The sequence below is a fragment of the Parambassis ranga genome, chromosome 21, assembly GCF_900634625.1.
Source record: "Parambassis ranga chromosome 21, fParRan2.1, whole genome shotgun sequence".
NCBI classification, from domain to species: domain Eukaryota; kingdom Metazoa; phylum Chordata; class Actinopteri; family Ambassidae; genus Parambassis; species Parambassis ranga.
This window is the reverse complement of record NC_041041.1, coordinates 17,362,882-17,385,685: the sequence shown is the minus strand read 5'-3', so window position 1 is coordinate 17,385,685 and position 22,804 is coordinate 17,362,882. Positions and strand designations below refer to the sequence as shown.

The following is a 22,804-nucleotide window of genomic DNA, read 5'->3' as shown; positions in this document are numbered from 1 at the left end:
GAGAGGGATAGAATAACCACCACTGTTGTAGAGGCCCATTTGGGGCTATATGTGTTTTTCTTTATTCTTGGATTTAATACATATTAACAGTCAAATTAGGCCAACTTTTAAAAAAGTGTCAGGGTAGATATCAGAGGGCTTGTCTGATATGTATAGTGGAGCCAGGCCATTAAGAGGCCGAAACAGCAACAGCAGATTCTTACATTGCTGTCAGAAAGCAATGATACCTAATAGAAGTGTAACAGTACATGCCCGAAGAACATAATGCAAAACCAAATTTCATTTGTATTAACCTAAAGCTATAAGCTGTGAGCAAGTTAACATATTGCCATGCTACAATTATCCAAACTAGTTCACCAAGTTGGTCACACAGTGGTGAACACAAATGACAAAAGGAGGAGGCCTCAGCACTGTGCGGAAGAGAGAAAGACTTTATTTAGTGCTAAATTCTAAAGATGAAACGGCACTCCCGCATATGATCTTAGATTATTATTTATGAATGTCTTTGGCACAATGGGACTTGATTTATTTTAATTTAGACTTAGATACAGCTCAGTATTTCCTTAATGGCAACATGTGGCATCTATTTAGTAAGGAGACTATGGCCTATTAGGCTCTTTTAAACATTTTAACAACATATCCCTTACAGAATGGAGATATGACGGGGGTTATGTTTTCTTATCCAGCCATATAGCCTCACCAAGAGGGGCAAAATAGCACTGAGCAAACTAGGACACGCAGCAGCTTTTATTTAATCACAACGGCATCACTGCAATATAATGTCAATGTGATGTGGTGCGGTGTGAAATTAGTTTTAAAAAATACTAATTTTCTCATCCTGACCCTATCATCTGTGTGTATTTTTGCCATACACACAATTTGATGATTGATAAGTTATAGTGCAGTCTGCTATGCAAAAGTCTAAAAGGGACAATAACCACAGTAACTGACACACACAACATCACGTCAGCGGCTGAGGCAGTCTTTTGATACATGTCAGCCATGTGCACTTTAAATGGATCTTATTCTCCAAACAGATAAAAAAATTCCAAAGGAAAATATCAGATAAACACACACACAAAGAGAGAGAGAGAGAGAGCGCAATATTCTCTGACATCACATGAAAAGGTACACAAGATCTGCTTGCCACACAAAATAGCCAACTTCCTGCCAAGCAATCATTATTCACAATAAGTCAAAGGCAAGCCAGCTGCTTTACATGGTAACTAATGCAAACAACAACAAATGCCATATGTTCAAATTTCACAACTTCAGGAAAAAATAAGGCCTAAAACAAGTGGGAGACTTTAAGGCCAACACGGACCATTAAACCAAGAAAAGAAGCTTAACCAGAAACAACACAAGTAAAAGTTTACTCACCTGATGAGGTCATTCTGCAGCACTTCACAGTAACTCCAGCATCCATCCATCTTCTGAACCCGCTTTGTCCTGTAGTGTAGTTACTCTGCTCCTGGACAGGTCTCCAGCCCAAAACCCACGCAGGCACAGGGAGAAGGTGCAAACTCCACTATAGTTACAGGTGGTGCAGGTGTGCGCCATCCAACGACGCTAGCTTCAGCGCAGTAGCTCATTAGCTAGCTGCGTGCGAACATTAGCAACATCCCTAGTTAGCTTAACTGTGTAACATTGCTGTCGGTGTCCTGTAAAACGGTGTTGCTGCGTTACTTCAGCTCCTTCACGGGTTCCCATGCACGGCCCCGGAAGTTAAAGCAGGTGTGTAGAATTAATACATGAAAAGCAATGGAGATGAGTTTCTTATGCTCCAGCTGTCATTCAGCGATTCAGCCCACCAATCCCGTTTCAGACTGAGGTTAGCACCACCCACAGTTAGCATAAATGCGGAAGTACTATTAAAACAACAAAACGTAGAAATAGGCCAAATATAAACATCTTTGTAATTATGTATTCATTATTCATTGCCGTTGCAATCAAACTATTGTTCTTCTGTTCTTTATTCTTTCTTTTTATTCTTCCGTACGTTTTTTGTCGCAGCGTATCTTCAGCATACATTGACCGATTTCAGCCATTCAACTATCAAAATGCTCATCTTACAGAGGACATTCCGGGTAAACTTCAAGTTTTTTTCAAAAAATTACAAGTTGTTCGGAGGGTGCAACCTCCATTAAAATCAATGATTAAAATACATGGGCTCTGCCGTCTTCTTCTTATAGTCTTATGGTATTATTCCAGCCTCAGACCTTTCATATGGTATATTCACAGGCTTTTCTTTAGGGTCAGTGACTTCATACTTCTTGTCTTCCGCTGTTTCTCTTTCATATCTTTCTAATATTCAAAGATTTTCTACTTTTCAAAATAAGAGCTTCATCTTTTTAAATTCTTAACCGTGTTTCAGCAAATTAAATTCAGATTGCAGATTCTCCAGCAATTCAGAGCAATCCTTCTCATTTTCTTCAGGAAATTTTTTTTTATTCTTCCGTAGGTTTTTTGGCGCAGCGTATCTTCAGCATACATTGACCGATTTCAGCCATTCAACTATCAAAATGTTCACATTCTGGGTCAACTTCAAGTTTTTTTAAAAAAAATTATAATTTTTCAAATATTAAGCAATTTATGCATCATTTTTAACATGGGAGTCTATGAGAGAGCCCTTCAACAAGGGTCATCTGCCAAATATATAATATATCTCCTCCTACAAATTTCATGCTACAGACTTTAGTCTTGAAACGCTCAGTAGATGTTGCTCTATCAAACTTGTATTTCGAATTTTCTAATTCCGAATCATTTCCGCACGCCAGGCTCTCAAAGTTGGAGTGGTTTTTGAGGTCTCCTCTGCTGTTACCATGGTGACAGGCTGACACACAGAGGCATACAAAGCTCTGAACTGCTTTGATTGTCCAGCAATTCAGAGCAATCTACATTTAAAGTATCCTTTTTTAAACATTCTGGAACTTACAGAATTGCATACTTAACAAAACGCCTCATGGAATACTAACAGTAGACTGCACCAGTGCCTTCATATGTATGTAGTGTTCTCAAATTTTACTAATATTTCTTAATGTAGTTTCTTTCTCATTTGTTCTTTTATTCCATTTATTTGGGTGAAACTTTTATTGTACTAAAAAAAAACTAATTACAGTTATTTCATTTAACAAAGACAGACATTTAACTGTGGTAAGTGAATGTACAAGAGCAACACACAACAAGGATAGCTGTTTAATAAACTAATAAATAAAACTCCACCGTGCAGAAAATATTCCTCAGATCAGACTGTACTATACATACAGGCTTAAATATAACATAATGTGACTGGATCTTTTCTTATCCTACACAAAAAGTAGCTTTGACTTTCTGGCTCTCCAGGCAGACAGACTGACCTGTTTGCCTTTGCTATATTGAAAATAAACAATCTGTGTATAGGCCTGAAAAATACCGTACACTCAGTCACAAACTAATGAGCCATTAAGGTACATAATATAATTCAGCACACACATTTGTAAAAGCTCTACATGATGTAATTGAATATGCACAATAATTTGTGTCATTGTGGTTATGTTATTGGGTTTGGCAGGTGACTGGCTGGCTGGAATACCACCATACTCCTTCTCCTTCTGAGGACATCTGATCGTAGGACCAGTCATACCTCTCCCCCCATGGAGCCCACCAAAGTCCAGTCAGAGGGTGGCCTCAATGTCACCCTTACCATCCGTCTCCTCATGCACGGAAAAGTAAGCAGCAGCACTACACTGACTGTGGAGAAGCACAAATATGAGAGACACACAGGGATTTATTTCTTTTCCGAGATTATTCATTATTTGTCACCTTTTAAACAGCCGCTCAAATGCAGCACTTGTTCCGCTGATGTCATACACATATATTACTTAAAGTCTCAGTGTTTTTATGACATTTCTTGACAAAAATGAAGGATGTCATCTCCTGGAATACAATATAAAAATACTTGTTGGCACTTGGGGGCATATTCTTATTTTTATACCCAAACGCAGGAGGAGAGAAAAACACTTTCTCCTACAGGGCTGGTGTGAAATGATGGACAGTGTCTGCTCAGGCCATTAGAGCTGACCAATCAGAGCAGATCGTTCGTCAGTTAGTCTAAGAGACTTGGGTTTATTCCTCCCAGACAGCATTACCAATGTTGCTTTCTTTTGTATCACTGATATAGATTGCTCTCTCTACTTGGTTAGGTGTAGAAAAAAGCTCACGGTTGGGCTCTCTGCCCTCTCCTTGCAATATTATTTGCTGCCTGAAAAAGAGTGGGTATTATTTGGTCTATTCCTGTCGTTATAAACACTCATTCAACGTCTTCCAGCAAAGTGCTACCATTGGGTTTTTATTTTAGTAATGAATAGAGTAAAAAAATATCCCTGAAATAACACACTGTGGGTATTAAGTTGAAAAGCATTTATAGAGGAAGTCTCTAAGTCTTTTAGGAGTTTGACACACATTTAGCAGCACTAGGAGTGCAGTGATTAGTTGTTATAGTTGAAAGAATTAAACAGAATTGTTAACTTGTGGAATTGTTGATTATTTGTTGGTTAGGTTACATATCACATTGTGCACATTGTGGAGCTAAACTAAACATTGTTATTGTCGTTGATAGTGGAGCGAACTTGGCTAAACATCTCAGATATTATGTACAACACAGTCATGTCCAAAATCATAGTCATATCAGAGTCTTCGAGTATTTCAGGCATGACAAGACTTGGCATGGTAGTACAACCTTGATTTGGGAGACCATTGGACTAATGACGGTCGGTGGTCCAGGGTCAGACCTGCGCCTGCAAGACAGAAAGAAAAAAACACTTATCCTCTGTGTTAAGCAGCTCCTCTCTCCCCTAATATAAGATGAATAAATGAAATAGTTTTGATTGTACTATATTTCTGAAGTCATAATAATCATTATTGTTCATAAATTGAATTAGTACATGCCTAAAACAACCTCAACCTAAATCCAAAAACTGATAGCTCACCCCAGCGGTTTTTAAAATGAGTTTATGAAAATGTGTAACTAGGTTCACTCTACATATAATGAAGCACCTGGATTGAGGAGATTCAGATTAATTCTAAGGGTGTCTGCCAGCAGGGTGTATTCATAACAATTTACAGTATGTTTCTCCCCAACAAGGTTAAAATGCAGCTCCCTTCAGGTGTAAGGAGGGAGAAGGAATGCTAATCATGTAAGATTTTTCTCTCTTAAAAATAGAAACCCTTGTCCTTGGGTCATATACTGAGTCAGTGGCTTTGTACTTCTGTGGCATGAGTAAACTACGGTACGTGAGTGACCTCCATTAAAGATAAAATGAAAAAAAACACCATCACATTCACATCTGGTACATCTCAACCTCCACTTTTATTCTGAAAGATTAACAAATTAGGGCACCCTGTTGTCCCATCTCCCAGTGTATGTGTGTGTGTGTGTGGTGTCATCTGTCAGCAGACGCACTAAGCTTTTCACACTGCAATCTAGCAGTTTTTTGTGTTACTTTATTGTATGGTTATAAATAAGCGTCGACCTTTAAAAAAAAATCCACTTCCAGGCTTTAAAGTGCCATATGTCTGCTGCTGTGTTTCTCTGCTGTTGACTCAGCTCAGTGTAGCATGGAGTGTAACCCATAAATAGGCAGCTTTTCTTTTTTTTAAGGCTCTTATGTGTATCATCCTTTACCCCTTCCCTTCTCTCCCTTCCACTATATAAGCTGTGTGTTGACCTGATTGTGTAAGATCATTCATGCTTAGTTAAACCACGGCCTTTGCTTTCCTGTCTACCACTGGATGTGCTCCACAGTTTTGTGGACCTGATTTTTTTTTTTAAATCTAAGTCTGTAGAGTTCCATAAAGGGCAAGAAATGTGTAGAATAGGATGAATGTGATATAACAGTAGCTCAGGGAGGTGGCTGCTGGCAAGCTCAACACCTGGAAAACCCACACCTCCAGCTGAGCATGCGGTGCTGGTGGACTGTGTGTGCCACAAAGATTGGAGCCAACATCTCCACGCGCCAGGCTGCGCATGAGTAGCCATTTAGCTCTCCGGCTGCACTGCCAATCATGTGGCAGTTTTTAGTGATGTGATGACTGCTTGTATAACCCAGCAGCCAGCCTGGGGTTGGTACTGCCACAAGAGAGGACTTGGGTAGAATGACCCACATCCTTTGTTCACAGCATTCATCATTATAGGGCTGGATTAGATACTGGAGCATTTCCAGGAAATCCTCCTGCAATGCCTGCCTGAGACACTGCCACTTTTTTTTATGTCCAGGACATTTAAAAAACTGTGTGGCAGACTCAGATGTATTGTAGGTTATTTAGTGCCCTTTCCTTTTCCTGGACTTGTGAACAAAACTAGTTTGCCCTTTGTTTATCCCCACGGGCTGAATACAAAAACAGCCAAAACCCAGGTTTCCTGAATGAAACTCTGTGTAAAGCTCCAGCCATCAGCTTAGACTTGATAAAAGAGGTGAAGTGTGAGTGGAACTCTGGAACAAAGTGGATCCTGGGCACTAAAACTGTCATCTACCTATCTCTGAAAGTGCAGCTTCTTTAATTATCAATATGTAAGCATTGATGCAGTGTAAAGGGGTATGGGAAAATGAATCTTGTCATGTAATTGGAAAATCAAGGTTGCAGTCAGGATCTGAAAGCATTGGATATACTCCAATAGACCATGGGATTATGTATTTTGTTCAATATTCAGGCTTCCAAAAGAGGCAATAGTTGTAACCACGGTAACAAGGCCCCAACTACGATGTTTTTCCTAAACCTAACCATGTAAATTTCAGAGATGGGACAGAATGAAAGTAAACAGTGAGTGAACATGAACTTGACAAGAAGTGACGCCATGTTTTCTGGTGGAATGTCAGGCCCAAGCCACTTACTCCTGCCTTCCTGTCTGCCCTCAAGTGGTCATTCAAAGGAACTACGCTATGTTTTTGGTACTTCTGCATCATCACAATTTTGGCTGTTTTTTTTCGGATAATTATTTATTATTATAGATCATTTTTGCATTTAGAGTTATGCCATTTTTCCTGTACGTTTTTTTTATTTTGTTTTTTATTCTGTGACATAACTGGCCTGCAGCTTTAACGTCACAATGGATGTAGCCCTCACAGTTACTGAGGAGAGGTCAGGGAGTGTTGACGCTTGCAGCCAGCGCTGCCTTTCTGCCCTTTTCCCCCACTGTGCCACACCAAGCTCATGAAGAGTGATTACATGCCTACGGAAAAAGCGTGGCACTCAACAGCAGCACATCGCGCAGCTGTGTGTATCCTCTGCACGCCCCTGCTCAGTTTGCACCCTGTTTAGAGAAAGCAACAATACTGTAAATCTACCCTTTAATACTATTTAATGATTTTTCAAAACTCTTTTTTAACTGCAGGAGGTTGGAAGTATAATTGGAAAGGTATGTATTTTCAATAGATCATCCATGTTTACATCATGTGTAATTATTAGTAGCAATTTGCTTATTGATGTTCTTTCTTTCTCAGAAAGGAGAAACAGTGAAAAAGATGCGAGAAGAGGTGAGTTTTTAACTATTAAAATGCACCTTGTAGATTATTCATAAAAACAAGTATTGGAATTTATAATAACAAACAGCTTGAAATAAATTCCAGGCTAACAACATTTATTGCAGCATCAAGTTTTTAGTATTGGACTGACATAGATTATTTAAATTGTGAGATCTATTCTGAGATTAACATCTTACATCACCTGTATTGACTCCCAACAACAATATATGCTGCTTATCCAGAGTGGGGCACGAATCAATATTTCTGAGGGCAACTGTCCGGAGAGGATTGTCACCATCACTGGACCAACAGACACCATCTTCAAGGCTTTTGCTATGATCGCCTATAAATTTGAGGAGGTGAGGAAGATGAGTTCTGTGTACACAGTGTTATTTTTTTGGAGGGGGTATCTGTACAGTGAGGACTCTATATTGCCGTACAGGTGAATTTAAAAAAGTTCCCTATCGCTTCCTGTGATCTGTTCTTTGATCTGACTTATCTAACTGATTCTGTGTAAGCTCTGTGACTGGAACATGTAAGAAGAGACCGACTGCCGTGAGAGACCGTGTCCTCAGTGATCTGTGTAAAATCTGCCAGACCAATAGCTCAGTTATTTATAGATATCCCCAAAGAGCAGAGTTAAAATGAAAATACTGCACCAATGATTTCATTTTTTTTTGTACCTTTTTTTTTCTTCTGAATCAATTCATTTAGATATTCTTTGCCAATACAATTAACATCGAGAATGTCCAGGGTCACATTGACAAAATATTGCTCTTGCAATTTTTTTTTTTTTTTGTAATAATAAATATTCTGTTGTTTTTCCAGGACATTATCAATTCCATGAGCAACAGCCCAGCAACCAGCAAGCCCCCTGTCACCTTAAGGCTTGTTGTGCCAGCCAGCCAGTGTGGCTCCCTCATAGGGAAAGGAGGCTCAAAGATAAAAGAAATGAGAGAGGTATATAACACATTTTAAGCATAATATATAGGTTACTGTTAAGAGAGAGAAGTCTTATTTTCTTTTGTTTGTTTTTTGTAAGGCTAAAAGAAGTGTTACAGCCACATGTATAAATTCTCCTTCAGAGACTCTAATAGTGATTCAGTGTAACATTTCCAATTGATTATGTGGCGTGTAGAAAAGTAAAACTGTAAAGTTAGCCAAGTTTATATATAAAGTGTACATATACACTTTGCTTTTCATTTTTTTATGTGCATTTTCACCTACCAGTACTGTATTTTTCACTGTATTATGTATAGGTGCTTTTTTTAATGCTAATCTACACCCACTCTGCAAATGGTGGCTACACAGTTAGAGGGGTCAGCTATGCCTTATAAAGTATGAGGCTTCTAGATGTGTTGAAGCAACTGAAGCAACAAAGGCAGCAAATTACACCTAATATAAAAAGTTAGCTAAAGTGTTGAAGTTGCGCAAAGGTTCCTGGAAATTCATGGATGATGAAGTCTCCTATGTAGATTATAACCAGGAGTAATGCTTGATCCATCCATACATCTATCAACTTTGCATGCTTTTTTCTAGATTTTTATAAAGGGTGATCCCATGTGGCGTTAGGAAAGATGCATGCAGGCTAAACCCTGGACAAGAGACCACTCCACAACAATGCCACAAAAACTGGGGCTGAGCTGGTTCAGCTGATGGAACAACCAACCAACACTGCAATTTATTGTCAAAAACAATAATAAAAAAAATCAGCAAGCCTTTGAAGAGACAGCAAAGCCATAAACATTTACTGTGAACAGCACACTAAAAAAAGCTCCACTGATTGAAAAGACTGCTCCAATGCTGCCTTTAGGTTCACCTCAATAAAAAGAAGCTGCAATCAACCAAGGTATAGAGCCAAAGCACAGTCCTAAAAGCAACGTGTTGTAGTTCAGGCAGACATACATGTCTGGGGTCTTTTACAGAGCCTGCACCTGAAAGATCTGGTCAACAAGACCTTTGTCCATTCCCTCCAGATGCGAATGTCTGTACTCTTGAGAGAGTGATGCACACACAGCACAGTTTAAGTGTTACAGCTGAAACCTGTCAACATGGCTAAATCCTCCAAACCTCACTTTTATACTCTCCTCCAGTCCACAGGGGCCCAGGTTCAGGTGGCAGGGGACATGCTGCCCAACTCCACAGAACGTGCTGTGACAATCTCTGGGACCCCAGAAGCCATTATCCAGTGTGTCAAACAAATCTGTGTGGTCATGCTGGAGGTAAAGTATTCACATGGACACTAAGAGGAAAATGTATTGAACAGACTGACACTATCTGTGTGGTATTACATGTCTCAAGTGCTTGTGGTTGTGAAACAGATTTTCTCCAGGAATTGATTTTTTTAATGGAATCAACCAGCAATTTTTGTCCATAAATGTCAACTTCACGATCGGGAGGCACTGAGAGGCCAATTTGTGTCTTTGTGCTTTCTATTCCGTTGGTAGTTGAAAGTACTACTAATACACAATTGTGTACAGTGGAGGAGAATCTTGATGAAGATTCTTAGTCATCCAGGTCATTTTCAGTCAAAGGGTTGAAATGAGGCAGCTGGACTTGTAGAGTTTTTTAATATCCTATCATGTATGTATATATGTATGCATGTAAACAACACATAAAGAACAATGTTGCAGTGTCTGGATATTGTATTTAAAGCTTATGATAGTTTATACTTCTCCCATCACAACACAGCAGCTACAAAAGGAAATTTGATTAAGCCCTCTCCAGTGTCTTGAATAGCCTTGTTGCTGCAGCACAGCATGAATCAATAACACTGTGTCATTATAGAGAGTTTGCAGAGTGGAACTCCCCTGCCTTCTCATTGAAACCACCTCCCTGCTGGTTTTAAGGTGAAAAAAAGCTGGTGCATTTGCAAGAAAATCGGAAACAGTTAGTGAGAACACACACGGCAGGTTTTTGTGTTTTTCCTCGACGCTTCAGATATCTTTGAGCCTCGTGACATGTCTTTGTGTTCATGAACAACATGTTCCGATCATTATCAAAAACTTGGCAGAAAATGATAAACAGCAATTTTCCAAAATAATTTCAGCATGTCATTTTTAGATTTAGACGTAAAGAGTGACAAAAATATTTTGAAAACTATTTTAGCAGATGTGCAGAATACTGCAGAAACTGTAAAGTATAGGCTATTCAAGTACATGCATTTAAATACCTACCGCATATGTGTGCACAGAAGACATATTTAAGTCATTACTAGTTACAATTGTGCTGTTTCCATAGAGGTGGTCTCTCACCAGCTGCTGACTGTACCTTCATATTCAAGATATGAAAGTGTTTTTGATTTCCTCATCTAACTCTTGGCTTGGGAGTTGCTTTCTTTGTGCTAAGCTAAGCTAATTAGCCACCGTTTTGTGCACACATACAGGGAGTATATTCTTATCTTCTTGGTCCTCGGTTTGCTGGTTGTTTGTTAACTTTACTGTGCAGGCATGCGTGGTGTTCTTAAATTTGTGTTTTTCCAGATAAAGTGTCTTTTCCTCAGGCTGACTCTGTCTCATCTCTCTCTCTTGCTTTCTTCTAGTCCCCGCCAAAGGGTGCCACTATCCCTTATCGCCCAAAGCCAGCCTCCACCCCAGTCATTTTTTCTGGTGGCCAGGTAAGCTAGCTTTTTTAGCTCATTAGATTGTTCCTCCTGCTTCAGACCTGTGCTGGAACATCAGACACTGCCATTAACTTTCATATATCCACATACACATTTTAAAAAAAAAAAAAAACTCTTCGAATAAATATTTCAGTGTCAGGGACCAGTCTCACCACATGGCTAGGGCCTTGTCCATGGTTTAACTGTGTAAGCACCACATGCACAAACCATCAAAAAGTACAACAACACTGTAGTACTACAAGTGCCGATGTATGAGATTGTTTAGATTTTTTGCCTTTGTAGCGTATTCTCTGATAGCAGCCCAACACTGAATCAATGTTAACGCTTCATCAATACTAATGGAATCAGTGTTGATCAATGTTGAAATTAATATTGATTTCTCCCTAGTTTTGCACCCTGTGATAAGAGTGTAAATTAGATCCAAATGGACATAGAATCAATTTTGTTCAACTGAAATTCAACAGTTGGTTTAATATAAAAATAGTAAAATACACAATTTTCTCACACAGCCAAGCCGCCACAAGGTGCCTGCCTGTCCTCTTGATCAATTTTGGGTTAAGCGCCACGTGGGGGGGCCGTGGATCGAACCGGCAACCTTACAATCACTGGGCGTCCCACCCCAACATAGCCACCTGCTGAAACAACTCAAATACCTTTTGTGACACACATTGATGTTTTGTTTTGTTCTAGAACCCTGGGCAAATAATAATGTCTGTCCAGCTAATTTTGATCATTCAGTTTGGGCTAAAAGCTTTTGCATTTGAAAAAGATGCAAACATTTGAGAAACGCAGCACATAACTACGTATAATAATGGCAATTTGGATGCTCTCTGTTGTCTGGTAGAAGTTAAATGGAACATAAGACACAATTGAAGTCTTTGGACAACATTCAGTAAACACACTTACACAGAGTGAACAGAAACACACTGAGCATGAATAGTACCTTTGAGGGGAAGATTATGGTGTTTTTTTCAGGTGTGGGTTGTGATGAACGGCTTTTTATTGTGTAGAGGTCACTGGTGTTGAAATTTGAATATGATGCATGTGAACAAAACATGCTTTGTTGTTATTTACACATATATAGGTTTGAATAATTGGCTGTTTGGAGAGTTGTATTTGTGAATCAAAGATGAAACAAGAGAGCCAAAGATGAGAATGAAGTTGCATTACAAAGTGTACAATTGTAATCAAGATATAAAGATGGTTAACTACACCAAAACATATCAAACCAATGTCAAAGAACTAGCAACACCCGACCTTATCTATGCCATGGACAGCACATCCTCAATAAAAACAGCATATGGACTCATGCTTGGTATCGTCGAATCATGGGGTCATTGCAGCCGCAAACGTCTGGACCTTCATGCAGGATTCCAGGGTTCGAGTCCCCTGACACCACCTGCCGTTAAGTTTGGTTTCACTAGGGAATTTGTTTTTCATAAATCTGGTCATAAGCTAATGTAGCAGACTGTAAACATGGCCTACACAGTGAAGGAGTAGTGATTGGAACATTTACCTCTGGGTCCATGTGTTTAGTCAGACTGTCAGAATGTCATTTTTGCTCACTTCTACCAATACAACTCTGGGTTTGGATTAAACCATGATAGGAGGCAAACCTTTTTTTTCCTCTTTTCTCCTCCTGAAATGTGCTGTTTCTTCTGTTTTTTATCCTTCCAGGCCTACACAATTCAGGGACAGTACGCCATACCACACCCAGATGTAAGTTCTTGGTGTCTTTTCAATACATCAAAATCTCTCAGTTATCAACGGCAGATGTTTGATTTCATACACACACAAGCTCTTTTAAGTTGTCTTGAGGCAAGTCATACAGTACTTTCCAAATCGCTGTCTGTCTATAGTTTAAGGTTATACCACAGGTCAACCACCAGAAGGATCTGGTTGATAATAAAATAGTGACTGACTGCTAATGATAAAGGCAAAGACATTAATGGCAGTTTTGATGTAGACACCTCTTTAATTCCAGTGGACCATATAGTCTCCATTAATAATCTGCCTTCATCTGTCCTTGTCGTAAGAGCATCTCAAGAGCTACCTCATGTCAGATCCACTAATTCAAAGTTGGGCAGTGATTGATGCCGGTGGTGGTGGTGGTTGACGGTACAATCACTCAAGTACAGGCTTGACACCCTCTCCCACCCTCATTAAAACTCCTCTTAAAAGGAGAAGAAGCCTTTAAAGCATCCATCTTCCCTCATTCCTGATGGAAATGATACACAGCAGGGGATGGACGTCCTGCGACCGCGTTGAGGGGAGAGCGGCTGCTCTGACAGGCATGTAACAGCCAAGGTTCTCTGGGTGTGAGTCATAAGTGCCAACGAGAATTGAGGGGGCAAATTAAATGATTTCCTGCATTAAATGTTAACGTGCTCACAAGGGATCCATTTTTTTGAATTACTTTGAAGTATGTAATTACAAGTAAACAGGTAGAAGAGGAAGAAAAAAATCAATTTATGTAGCAATTTACATCTCCATGACAGACGATCACACCCTCTCTCTCTCTCTCTCTGTATTTCTTTTTTGTCCTCCACCACCCCGTGTCATGCCTCCTTCTCCTCACCATTTCTTCACTCTAGTTTTGGTTGGCTTCATTTCTCGGTCTTACCTGTGTAACAGTAACCTCTTAGTTCTACTTTCCCTCCTAACCCTTCAGCAGTTGACCAAGCTCCACCAGTTGGCTATGCAGCAAACCCCCTTTACCCCTCTCGGACAGACCACCCCTGCTTTCCCTGGTACGTACCCACAAGGCCCTATAGATTACTTCCTCCTCTTTGCATCCAGAGAAAGATTTTTCTCTCTCTATCCCTACCTCACACCTTATCTCTCTTTTGGCACAGCATGTCTTGGCCCCTGTGGTTTCTCTCCTTCTTTGATTTTTTTTCCATGTATATATTTTTCTCTTGGTTCTGTCTGATATTATGCCAGTGAAAGGAAAGAAATGACACCGGGCTTCACTTTAAAATGATGTCTTCCGAATTGCATTATCTCTTGGCAACAGGACCACATCCTTCCTCTAGCACGACTTTTTTTTTTTTACTTACAAGGTGTTTTACTTTTTATTAGATGAAAACCTCCAGTGGAATAGGTTGACCACATTGTACTATAATAACCAACTGAATTGAGCTGTTTCACGTTGGCCTTGTGTTAGCCTGCCTGTATCATGTCCTGCATGTGTACTTCCAAAAGGTCTAATTCGTTTTTTTCTTCTCTAAAATGAAATAACAAGGAATCTTAGTTGAAGGATCCATTAAAGAAATAAGCTTATTCAAAGGAGCAATTTATTTTTTTTTCAGGAAATATTCTTTGACTCATCTACTCTTCTCTTTCTTGTGGTAAATTAAATGAGGAGATTGACGTCACCCTAATATTAGAGTATAGAGAGGAGAATTACCAGCCCTTCCATTGAGCCACATGGGACCTTACAATTTGTTATAAAAGGAAAATGTAGAGGGGCTTTTTTTGACAGTTTGAATTGTAAAATTAATTACACATTTTATGTTTTTTTTTGCACAATATGAGACACCGATCACTTGAAGTGGCAAACTAATTAATAAAAACAAATCTGTTCATGTTGAAAGCTGCAGTTGTGTGAAAGGATAAATTGTTGGCACTGTGACAGCTATGATGAGTTTTTTTTTTTTGCAACTGTAGTCTAGCAAATTCTTTATAAAATAATTTACAGGCTGATACATCAGTAGTTTTCTTGCAACAACAACAAATCTCTACAAATACTTGCATAATTATCTTATTCCTCGTGTGTGTAATTCATGCTACAGTTTTAGAATATTTTAAAGTAAGAATTTAAAAAATTTTTTCTCTATTTTTAAAAAAACAAAAACAGGCCATTAAATAGGCAAAAGTTTAGCTCAGCAAAGAGATTGGATACTGTGGGAAAATCTAGCTGGCTAGCTGTAATATCTACATAATATACATGGGGTCTAAGCACCAACCTCTGGGGTTGAGTAATGAAGCCCATGCAAAAAGTTTTCAAAACTCCAGTCCCTCTCTGGTCTCTAGGGGGTGGCTCCAAAACCTAGTTAAGCCCCATAAACCTGGATGTCAAAATGGACAACTGTATAACACTGTACGGTGTTTGACACTAATATGACACTGACAACAACTCAGAGACCTATGGGTGATGTGACTTGTCCATAGTTGTATACAGGCCATGGAGGAGTCAGGCTAGGTTTCTCATCTTTGTGTTTACCTAGGCTAACCATCTGCTGGTTTAACTTGTATATGTAGTGAGAATTCTCATCTACTTGATGACCCGCAAACTCATAAGGTTGTTTTTTTTTAAAAAAACAAACAAACAAAAAAAAAACATTCCTTTAAACGCTGTAAAAGTGACTGTTTACATTTAAATGTCCTCTCTTATACTGTTGCTCCCCAATTCAGGTTTGGATGCCAGTCCACCAGCCAGTACCCATGAACTCACCATTCCTAATGATGTGAGTAATGCTAGAGACATTTAAACATGCCTGGCTATGTTTAAAGTACCTGTGTGTTTTTTTTAACCTGATCCAAAAAATGATATTATGTTTGTAGTTTATAGCATAGTGTCATACTAAAAAAAGATTCAGAGTGTTGTCAGAGAGCTCACTGATTTAAATAAATGGGTTTTTAATGTGAAGGATGGAAGCTTTAATGGTTAATTAACTGATAAGGGCAACAATTGCAAATATTGGTGTGCACTGAGACATCCTTGTCCCTTTAAACTTTTTAATGTTGTATTATCAAATGATTGACATTACCAACAATGATCCTGCAAACTTTAGTTCTTACCGTTTGCACAGCAGAACACCCTCCATAAGCTGACCTGCTGACCATGCCATCACTAATCCAACTTAATTCAAATTTAACTCAGACCATTTCATAACCCATTAAACATCCTCTTTTTTATGTTAAATATATTAGGCATCAAGTATAAATGTTTTAATGCGGCGCAGAGATTTCCTTCCTTCATTTTTTCAAAGATTTCTGCTTTTCTCTGCAGCTAATAGGCTGCATTATTGGACGCCAGGGAACCAAAATAAATGAGATTCGACAGATGTCTGGGGCACAGATCAAAATTGCCAACGCCATGGAGGGCTCGTCAGAGCGCCAAATCACCATCACAGGGACCCCTGCTAACATCAGCCTGGCCCAGTATCTCATCAATGCCAGGTAACCTTTCAGCGCTAACTGCTGGGCTCCGATTGAAAAGATAGATATGAATGGCATCGCACGTAGCTGATATCCAATACATCTGCCATCCGTGATTGAAGAAATAAATATCTTATTAGTTTAGTTTTGACATTCGTGACACTGATACAAAAAAAAATACACAAAATGTGTCACTTTTAGACAGAGAGACAGATAAGCCCATGAATAATGTGGCTGTTCATGTTTTTTCCACTTTTGTACTTTATTTCCGCCCAAGTGTAGACATTAAAATGCATTAAGTTTCTGGAAGAACACTCTTTGCAAGTAAGTGGCTTATGGGAGCAATGCCAACTTCTGAGACTACAGTAGTAAGTTGTGCCTTTGAACAGAACCTGCAGATTAGTACATTCGTTGATCAATACATGAATCATCAAATGCTCAATGCCTGACTCGGTTTGGAAAGTCTTTCAAGATAATCTATGAAATAACAAAAAGGTACACAATCAAAGCATGGCAGATATGACTACTTTAAGATAAATGTGTGTTTTTTGCACATAAGCTATCAGTGTGATTAACAGAAGGTCTCCAAGACAAATAAACATAAAGAGGGGCTGGGGGGTAAGATACTGTGCAAAGCAGTAGAATACTGTGGAATATCTTTTAGTTCTCTTGCCATGCTTCCCTACCTCACTTTGCCCTCTATCCACTGAAACGTCTAATTCATTATCAACAGTCAAAATAAATGTAAAAACCGCAGCTCTTAGAAAACTGTGTGTCACTGATGTCCACAGGCTACCTTACACCTCAAAGTCAAATGTTATCAGCGTTAGCGAGGGGGGGGGGTTGGTTGGGGGACCCACACGCTCGGCAAACAGATTTTGTGTTTTTTGACTTCTGAAAGGGATTTCAGAGAACAGTCCACAAAGAAACTAATGACTGCTGCTTTCCCCACAATTCCAATGGCAGGTTCAGGGACGTGGCTGCCATGTGGAATGACCCTTCATCCATGACAACATCCTGAAGTCACTCCCCCCCAAAAAAATCTGCTTCTGTTTTCAGAAGTTAACATCAAAAAAACTGCAGTTAACCTCTATGTCTTGTCCCATGAGACTCTCCCTACACACAATTGGTTAAGGCAGTAGCCTGTGAGAAACCTGTAGCAAGACCGGGACTTAGTTAAAGATAAGGTAGCCAGTGTATTATTTTAAAAAAAATAGGCTGATACATTGGTAAATGGGAATATTCAATTAAAAAGCAAGTGTAAAAAGTGGTGCTGGAATTGTCTTTATTTCTGAATAAATATGGCCTAAAACAAAATATTCTACAAGCAAACACAGAGAACCTCATGAACTACTCACTTCAGTTTTTTTTTTAATTTTGGAACATTGGATCAAGGTCAGGACTTTGACTGGGGAACTCCAAAACATCAGTGTTATTGTACTTTGACCATTCTTTGGTCTTGTTGTACTTGTGTACTTATGGTGGCATTGCCCATTTTCTCTGAACTTTTTTTGTAGATTACATACAGTTCTATGAGTTAACATGTGAGCTAGATGCTGGGAAACAGGCCGATATGATGATAATTCAGTTTTTTTCCTTTTCTCCAAAAACAACCCAGTTTAGAAAGTTCTATTTCGGTCTTATCTGTACACAACACATTTGTGAAATAGCCTCCTGGCCTTTGTCCAAGTGATCTTTAGCAAACTGCAGATGTGCAGCAATGTTCTTTTAGGATAACGGAGGATTTTTTCTTGCGAGCCATGAAAACTATTATTGTTCACTGGTGGAATCATGACCATTAAAATTACGTGACAGAGGATAAAAATTATTTCATTCCAAAGTCATGTGGTGTGTGGTGTTACAGGCCTTGTGCTTTAAATAAAACAGACAGCCCAGTCACAAGTCATTAGTTGTTTTTCCACTGCTAGAATTCAAAGCAGGCACCTTTGTTTGCAGAACTGCTCCCATAATTGGCCTTTCCATTCAAGATGCAGAATCCACTGGATTCCAGAGGTGACACGGTTAATTGAGACCTCCCTGGATATAATCAGGGGTGTAAAAAGACAACAAAGCCAGCCAGAACCTACTTGTCAGTTCTTTTCTCATTTTTCTTTTCCATTCTTTTCTTCAGCTATTCTTTTTTGTTATCGTTTGTCCAAGTGTAACCAGGGGGAACTCAAGATGTCGAGTTCAATCTGCATCCTTCCCAGGTTGCATAGAAGGTACAGTTTTACCCCTTCAAACACAAACCTGGAAGTGATCTCGCATCAACATGCACAAAACAAACAAGCCTGTAAGTTCCTGCAGTGGAAAAAAGTGGACTCTAAATTTATAATTCAGATTAACTGCTAAACCCACAAGTTTACGTACTTTTGACACTCACTGGTATGCAATATGGGATTATTAAATATGACCACATCTGCTATTTTTGAGTTTTTTCTTTAAAAATCTGATGAAGTTTTTGGTCATATTTATGTAGAAATATGCAGCACTACAAGGTTCACGAAAGCACCACAGGATCAGTCACTTCCACCTAAATATAAAGCTACAGTACATTGGTTTAGCTTGGCTTAGCACATACAGTATGTGGAAAATGGTCAGCCTAGCTCTTTCCAAGGAAAACACATCAACCCAGCAGCACCTCTAAAGCTCAGTAATTAGAACAGTGGTTGCCCTGCAACCTCGAAATGACTGTAAGAATTTCAAAAGGTGCTAATGGGCAGATTTTATTACCTTGAGACTGAGCCAGGTAAGCGGTTTTCTCCTGTTCACAGTATTTATGTTAAACAGTCTTTTAGCTTCATCTTCACAAGCTGCCATACAAACCGATGATAAGTATTGATATAGCCATCAAATGTATTTTTCCAAAATAATAAACTTATCTCTGTAACTTTGTTTTTTTTTTAATCCAGCATGCCTCATTCTAAGACTATTGTTGTGTTTCTTTGTCACTACCTAAGTTAGATAATTCTGCCTATATCCTATTGTGTGACTGTCTGCAATGAGTAAAATGAATAAAAATGGAAAAGAAAAAAAATAAACACTACAATGAGCAATGCTGTTAGAAAGAAGAGTGATGTGATGCCTCTGTCAGGGACAGCTGGATATTTCATGACACCATCATTTTTTCGGTCCACTGCATGGCTTTGTGAGGGGGTTTCGTACTGCATGGTTGCATATTTGTAGAAATGTTCTATGTGAGCGCATACATATGGTAATATGGTATGTCAAAAGGAAAGTCAAGCACGAAGACGGCCAGCATACCTTTCATTCTCAAGCAAAAAAGTTCTTATTTCACACTTGTTTTATTTTCTGCCCCCCCCCCAACCCCACCCCACCCAACCCCACCCCCTCCCACCCTGTTCTTCCCTCGACTGTTTTAGGCTGACGTCTGAAGTCACTGGAATGGGCACACTCTAATTTCTACCCATCTTTCCTCCTCAGTGCATCACATGACCCTTGATCAAATGGCATTGCACCTATAGTTTATTGTTTATATAGTTTATATATCTCTGTATTTGATATTTAAGTGACTTCTAGTATTTACTGTAAACACGTGTTTTCTGCACTGTTACTAGGATTCCTCACGCCTATCTGATGTTTCTGTTACTGAAAGGTCGCTTTACTTTTTTGACACTCTAGTACCTTTCATAGCATCTCACGCATCGCTATGTTTCACCTCACATTTTAACACTGTGTACCCTTTTTGTACTGCAGGCACCTGAAAATAATAAAAAAAACACATTAGTTTAAACCAAGTCATCCCCTCAACTCTAGCCCTCATCATCATACAATGACCCATTTTTAGACTATACTTGCTGTGACAGTGCATTACTCAAAGTTCAACAAGCAGCTATAAACTCCGGTTTGTGTCGCACTGGTTTCATGATTGATGAAATGAGTGCTCTCTCGTGTGCCTGTAGACATTTGCCTGTTTGTCTTAGTGGTGTATGAACACTACAGAATGATCTGCATGACGCACAAGAACCTGCAGCAGCTCCCAATTCATTTTGAAATCAAACAGGTGGAAATGAAACGGTGAAAGGGAATGGAATGGCCTAAAGCCGATAAACATCCACACTAATGCACAAATATCAGTCTTTCAGAGTTTTATGTGACAGAAAATGGGTGAAATTCAAATGCATGTTGTCAATAAAAACCCAATTTATTCATCTAGGCGTACTTCACAAACATATAATCATGTTATTCATGCTGCCATCTTATAGCAACTATGTATATATAGAGGCATGAGCCATGGACAGGTCTGAGAAGTGTCTGCTGCATATTTGCACTCACATGTAGCTGAAGGATTGAAAAGCTCCTTTGGAAGTAAGACTCCCGTCTTAGCTCCTTCCTCACGTACAGTAGGAGGAAAGCCATTTCAGACAGAAAAGAAACACTGTTTCCTGTTAGCATGTATGAAACATTGGCATATATAAAACAATAGAAACATATATTTTAATGTATCTATGTGTGATTCAGTCATGTGTACATGTGTGTATGGAAGTTCACATCAAGATGTAATAAGCCCAGCACCACAAAACAAATGTGTAATAGCCATGTTGGTTCAAACTGAGAAATTCCTAATAATTTGTATTATTTTTAACGTGGGGCTCGTTACCCTGGCAACGATGCAAAATGAAGCTTTTAGTGCTTAATGTGGTAGAAAGGTTTTTTTTTTTAGCAGCGATTACTGGGAGTGTAAAATAAAACCAACATAAAAGTAGTTTCACTTTTCATTCCCCAAAACTGTAGTTCCTCAAAAGGCCACATGAGGTTATCTCCAAAAGTAAAACCTCTTCTCACAGACCCACATGTTAAGATGACCAACTTTAGACTCCACTCTGCTCTGAGTGACAGCTATTACACATTGTGATGCGAGACTGGGCTGCTGTGATACAGTATGACAATGGTCACGCTAGGTTGTGCATCTGTTCTAACTGTTAGCCCATCTTACTTCCACATGGACAGACAACTAACTTGTTGCCCTGTTGTTTAATCTAAATCTGAATGTATTTCCAAACTGTTAACACCTACAAGTCATACTGGAATACATGACCTATACAAGTGTCTTTATAATCAGGTACATCAAAGCTGAATGATTTACACTGACTATTTATCAAGAGGTTTTGAATTTTATAATGTTGGGACCATTACTCTCGGTTCAGTTACTGATGACTTATTAAAAGAAATATAATTAACAATTTATTAATCTAGATATGTAATCAGATTATTTTCTGTTACGTTAAATATAAAATCTAAATTAATATAAAAAACTTGCCAGTATTTTATGCAAATATTTATAAGCCTTATTAAATATCTGCTGCTGTCACTTTTCAAAACTCAAACCCTCTCTTCAAAGTAAAAACATCCTTTGACATGCAATAAGTCAATAAAAGGCCATCTCACTGTTACAGTTTTTAAATCCTGAATAATTTAAAATTATGACAAACTACTCCTTTACTACAGTTACAACTACTAAAAAAATGGGGATTGTTATTCAAACCATTACAGCCTATAAGCTCAGGACCTTGGTTAGAACTGATTATATGGTGGGTCAGTACTATGTTGTTGTCATATACTGTCACACATTTACCATTACTTTACATTGTGAATGTAATTCTGGCTGCATCCAGATGAACAAAATAGATTTCTAGCAACACCCTCATCACAGACGTAAGTGAGAAGCTGCTCACGACAACATCAGGCACTGTAATTCTAATGTAACTACAACAAATTCAGCTGTTTTTACTACACACGCAGCAAAAGTAGCTCATTTAGTCGGGCGCACTGGGCTAATGATCTTGGAATAATGCATGAAGTCAGAATAGTGGGGATTTTTCTTTCTTTCTTTTCTTTTTTTTCACCCACTCTGCTGACATCTCATGAATGCAGCATTAGGTGTCATTCAGAAACCATCCACGTCTAGAATCTGCTCATTAAAGTAGATTAATGTTGTACGTAAAGTGCACAGTAATGGTTGTGTTTGTTGATTTCAGGGTGTCTGAGTGTGTTTGTGTGCGAGGCAGGCCAACCAAGATGCAGTCACTTTACTGTGAGACCAATTTGCAAACATATCAGTTGCCTTTTTTTGATTGCCGTACTTTTTTTCTTTCAAGGCATCGCTCATGTTCTCATCATCCCACTATTGCTGTGTGAGTCAACACCTTGTGTTGTTTTTTTTCTGTCATTGGACTTTGTTTCTGTGCTAGAGCAGCAAAAAATTAAAGGTTAGCACTGAGATAATATATATTAATGCTGTTTGAGAAAATGTGTCAGATCATATTTAAGTTTGATCATGTGCACCACGAAGGTCTGTACTGGATTCATTATTTATTGAGGTTGAAATGTTTTGTAAAAGAGATAATAAAGTTTGTGGTTTTTCCCTTGACTTAAGCGTCATCTTTTTAAAAGTTAATATTATAAGACTTATATATATATAGATTAGACATTTAGATATAGAAATTCAAATTGACATTGAACTTCTGAACTCTACATTTAAATGGTGGTGGAGCATTTG

General features: G+C 38.8%; 1 protein-coding gene across 4 annotated transcripts in view; it reads left to right on the top strand.

Moving 5' to 3' along the window:
• Positions 1-22,514, top strand: part of pcbp3 (poly(rC) binding protein 3) — a 31,941-nt gene extending 9,427 nt beyond the window's left edge. The window contains exons 3-14 of one of the 4 annotated variants that reach the window (XM_028393863.1): positions 3,551-3,707; positions 7,370-7,393; positions 7,479-7,511; positions 7,742-7,858; positions 8,328-8,459; positions 9,593-9,721; positions 11,041-11,115; positions 12,799-12,840; positions 13,796-13,871; positions 15,538-15,590; positions 16,136-16,305; positions 19,668-22,514. In XM_028393863.1, coding sequence (XP_028249664.1) covers positions 3,633-3,707; positions 7,370-7,393; positions 7,479-7,511; positions 7,742-7,858; positions 8,328-8,459; positions 9,593-9,721; positions 11,041-11,115; positions 12,799-12,840; positions 13,796-13,871; positions 15,538-15,590; positions 16,136-16,305; positions 19,668-19,704 — 963 coding nt within the window. In that variant the 5' untranslated portion in view covers positions 3,551-3,632 and the 3' untranslated portion in view covers positions 19,705-22,514. Of the gene's footprint in view, positions 1-3,550; positions 3,708-7,369; positions 7,394-7,478; positions 7,512-7,741; positions 7,859-8,327; positions 8,460-9,592; positions 9,722-11,040; positions 11,116-12,798; positions 12,841-13,792; positions 13,872-15,537; positions 15,591-16,135; positions 16,306-17,250; positions 18,911-19,667 lie in introns of those variants that run through there. The other 3 variants (XM_028393862.1, XM_028393860.1, XM_028393859.1) reach the window with 3 other exon arrangements.
• Positions 22,515-22,804: the final 290 nt, after the last annotated feature.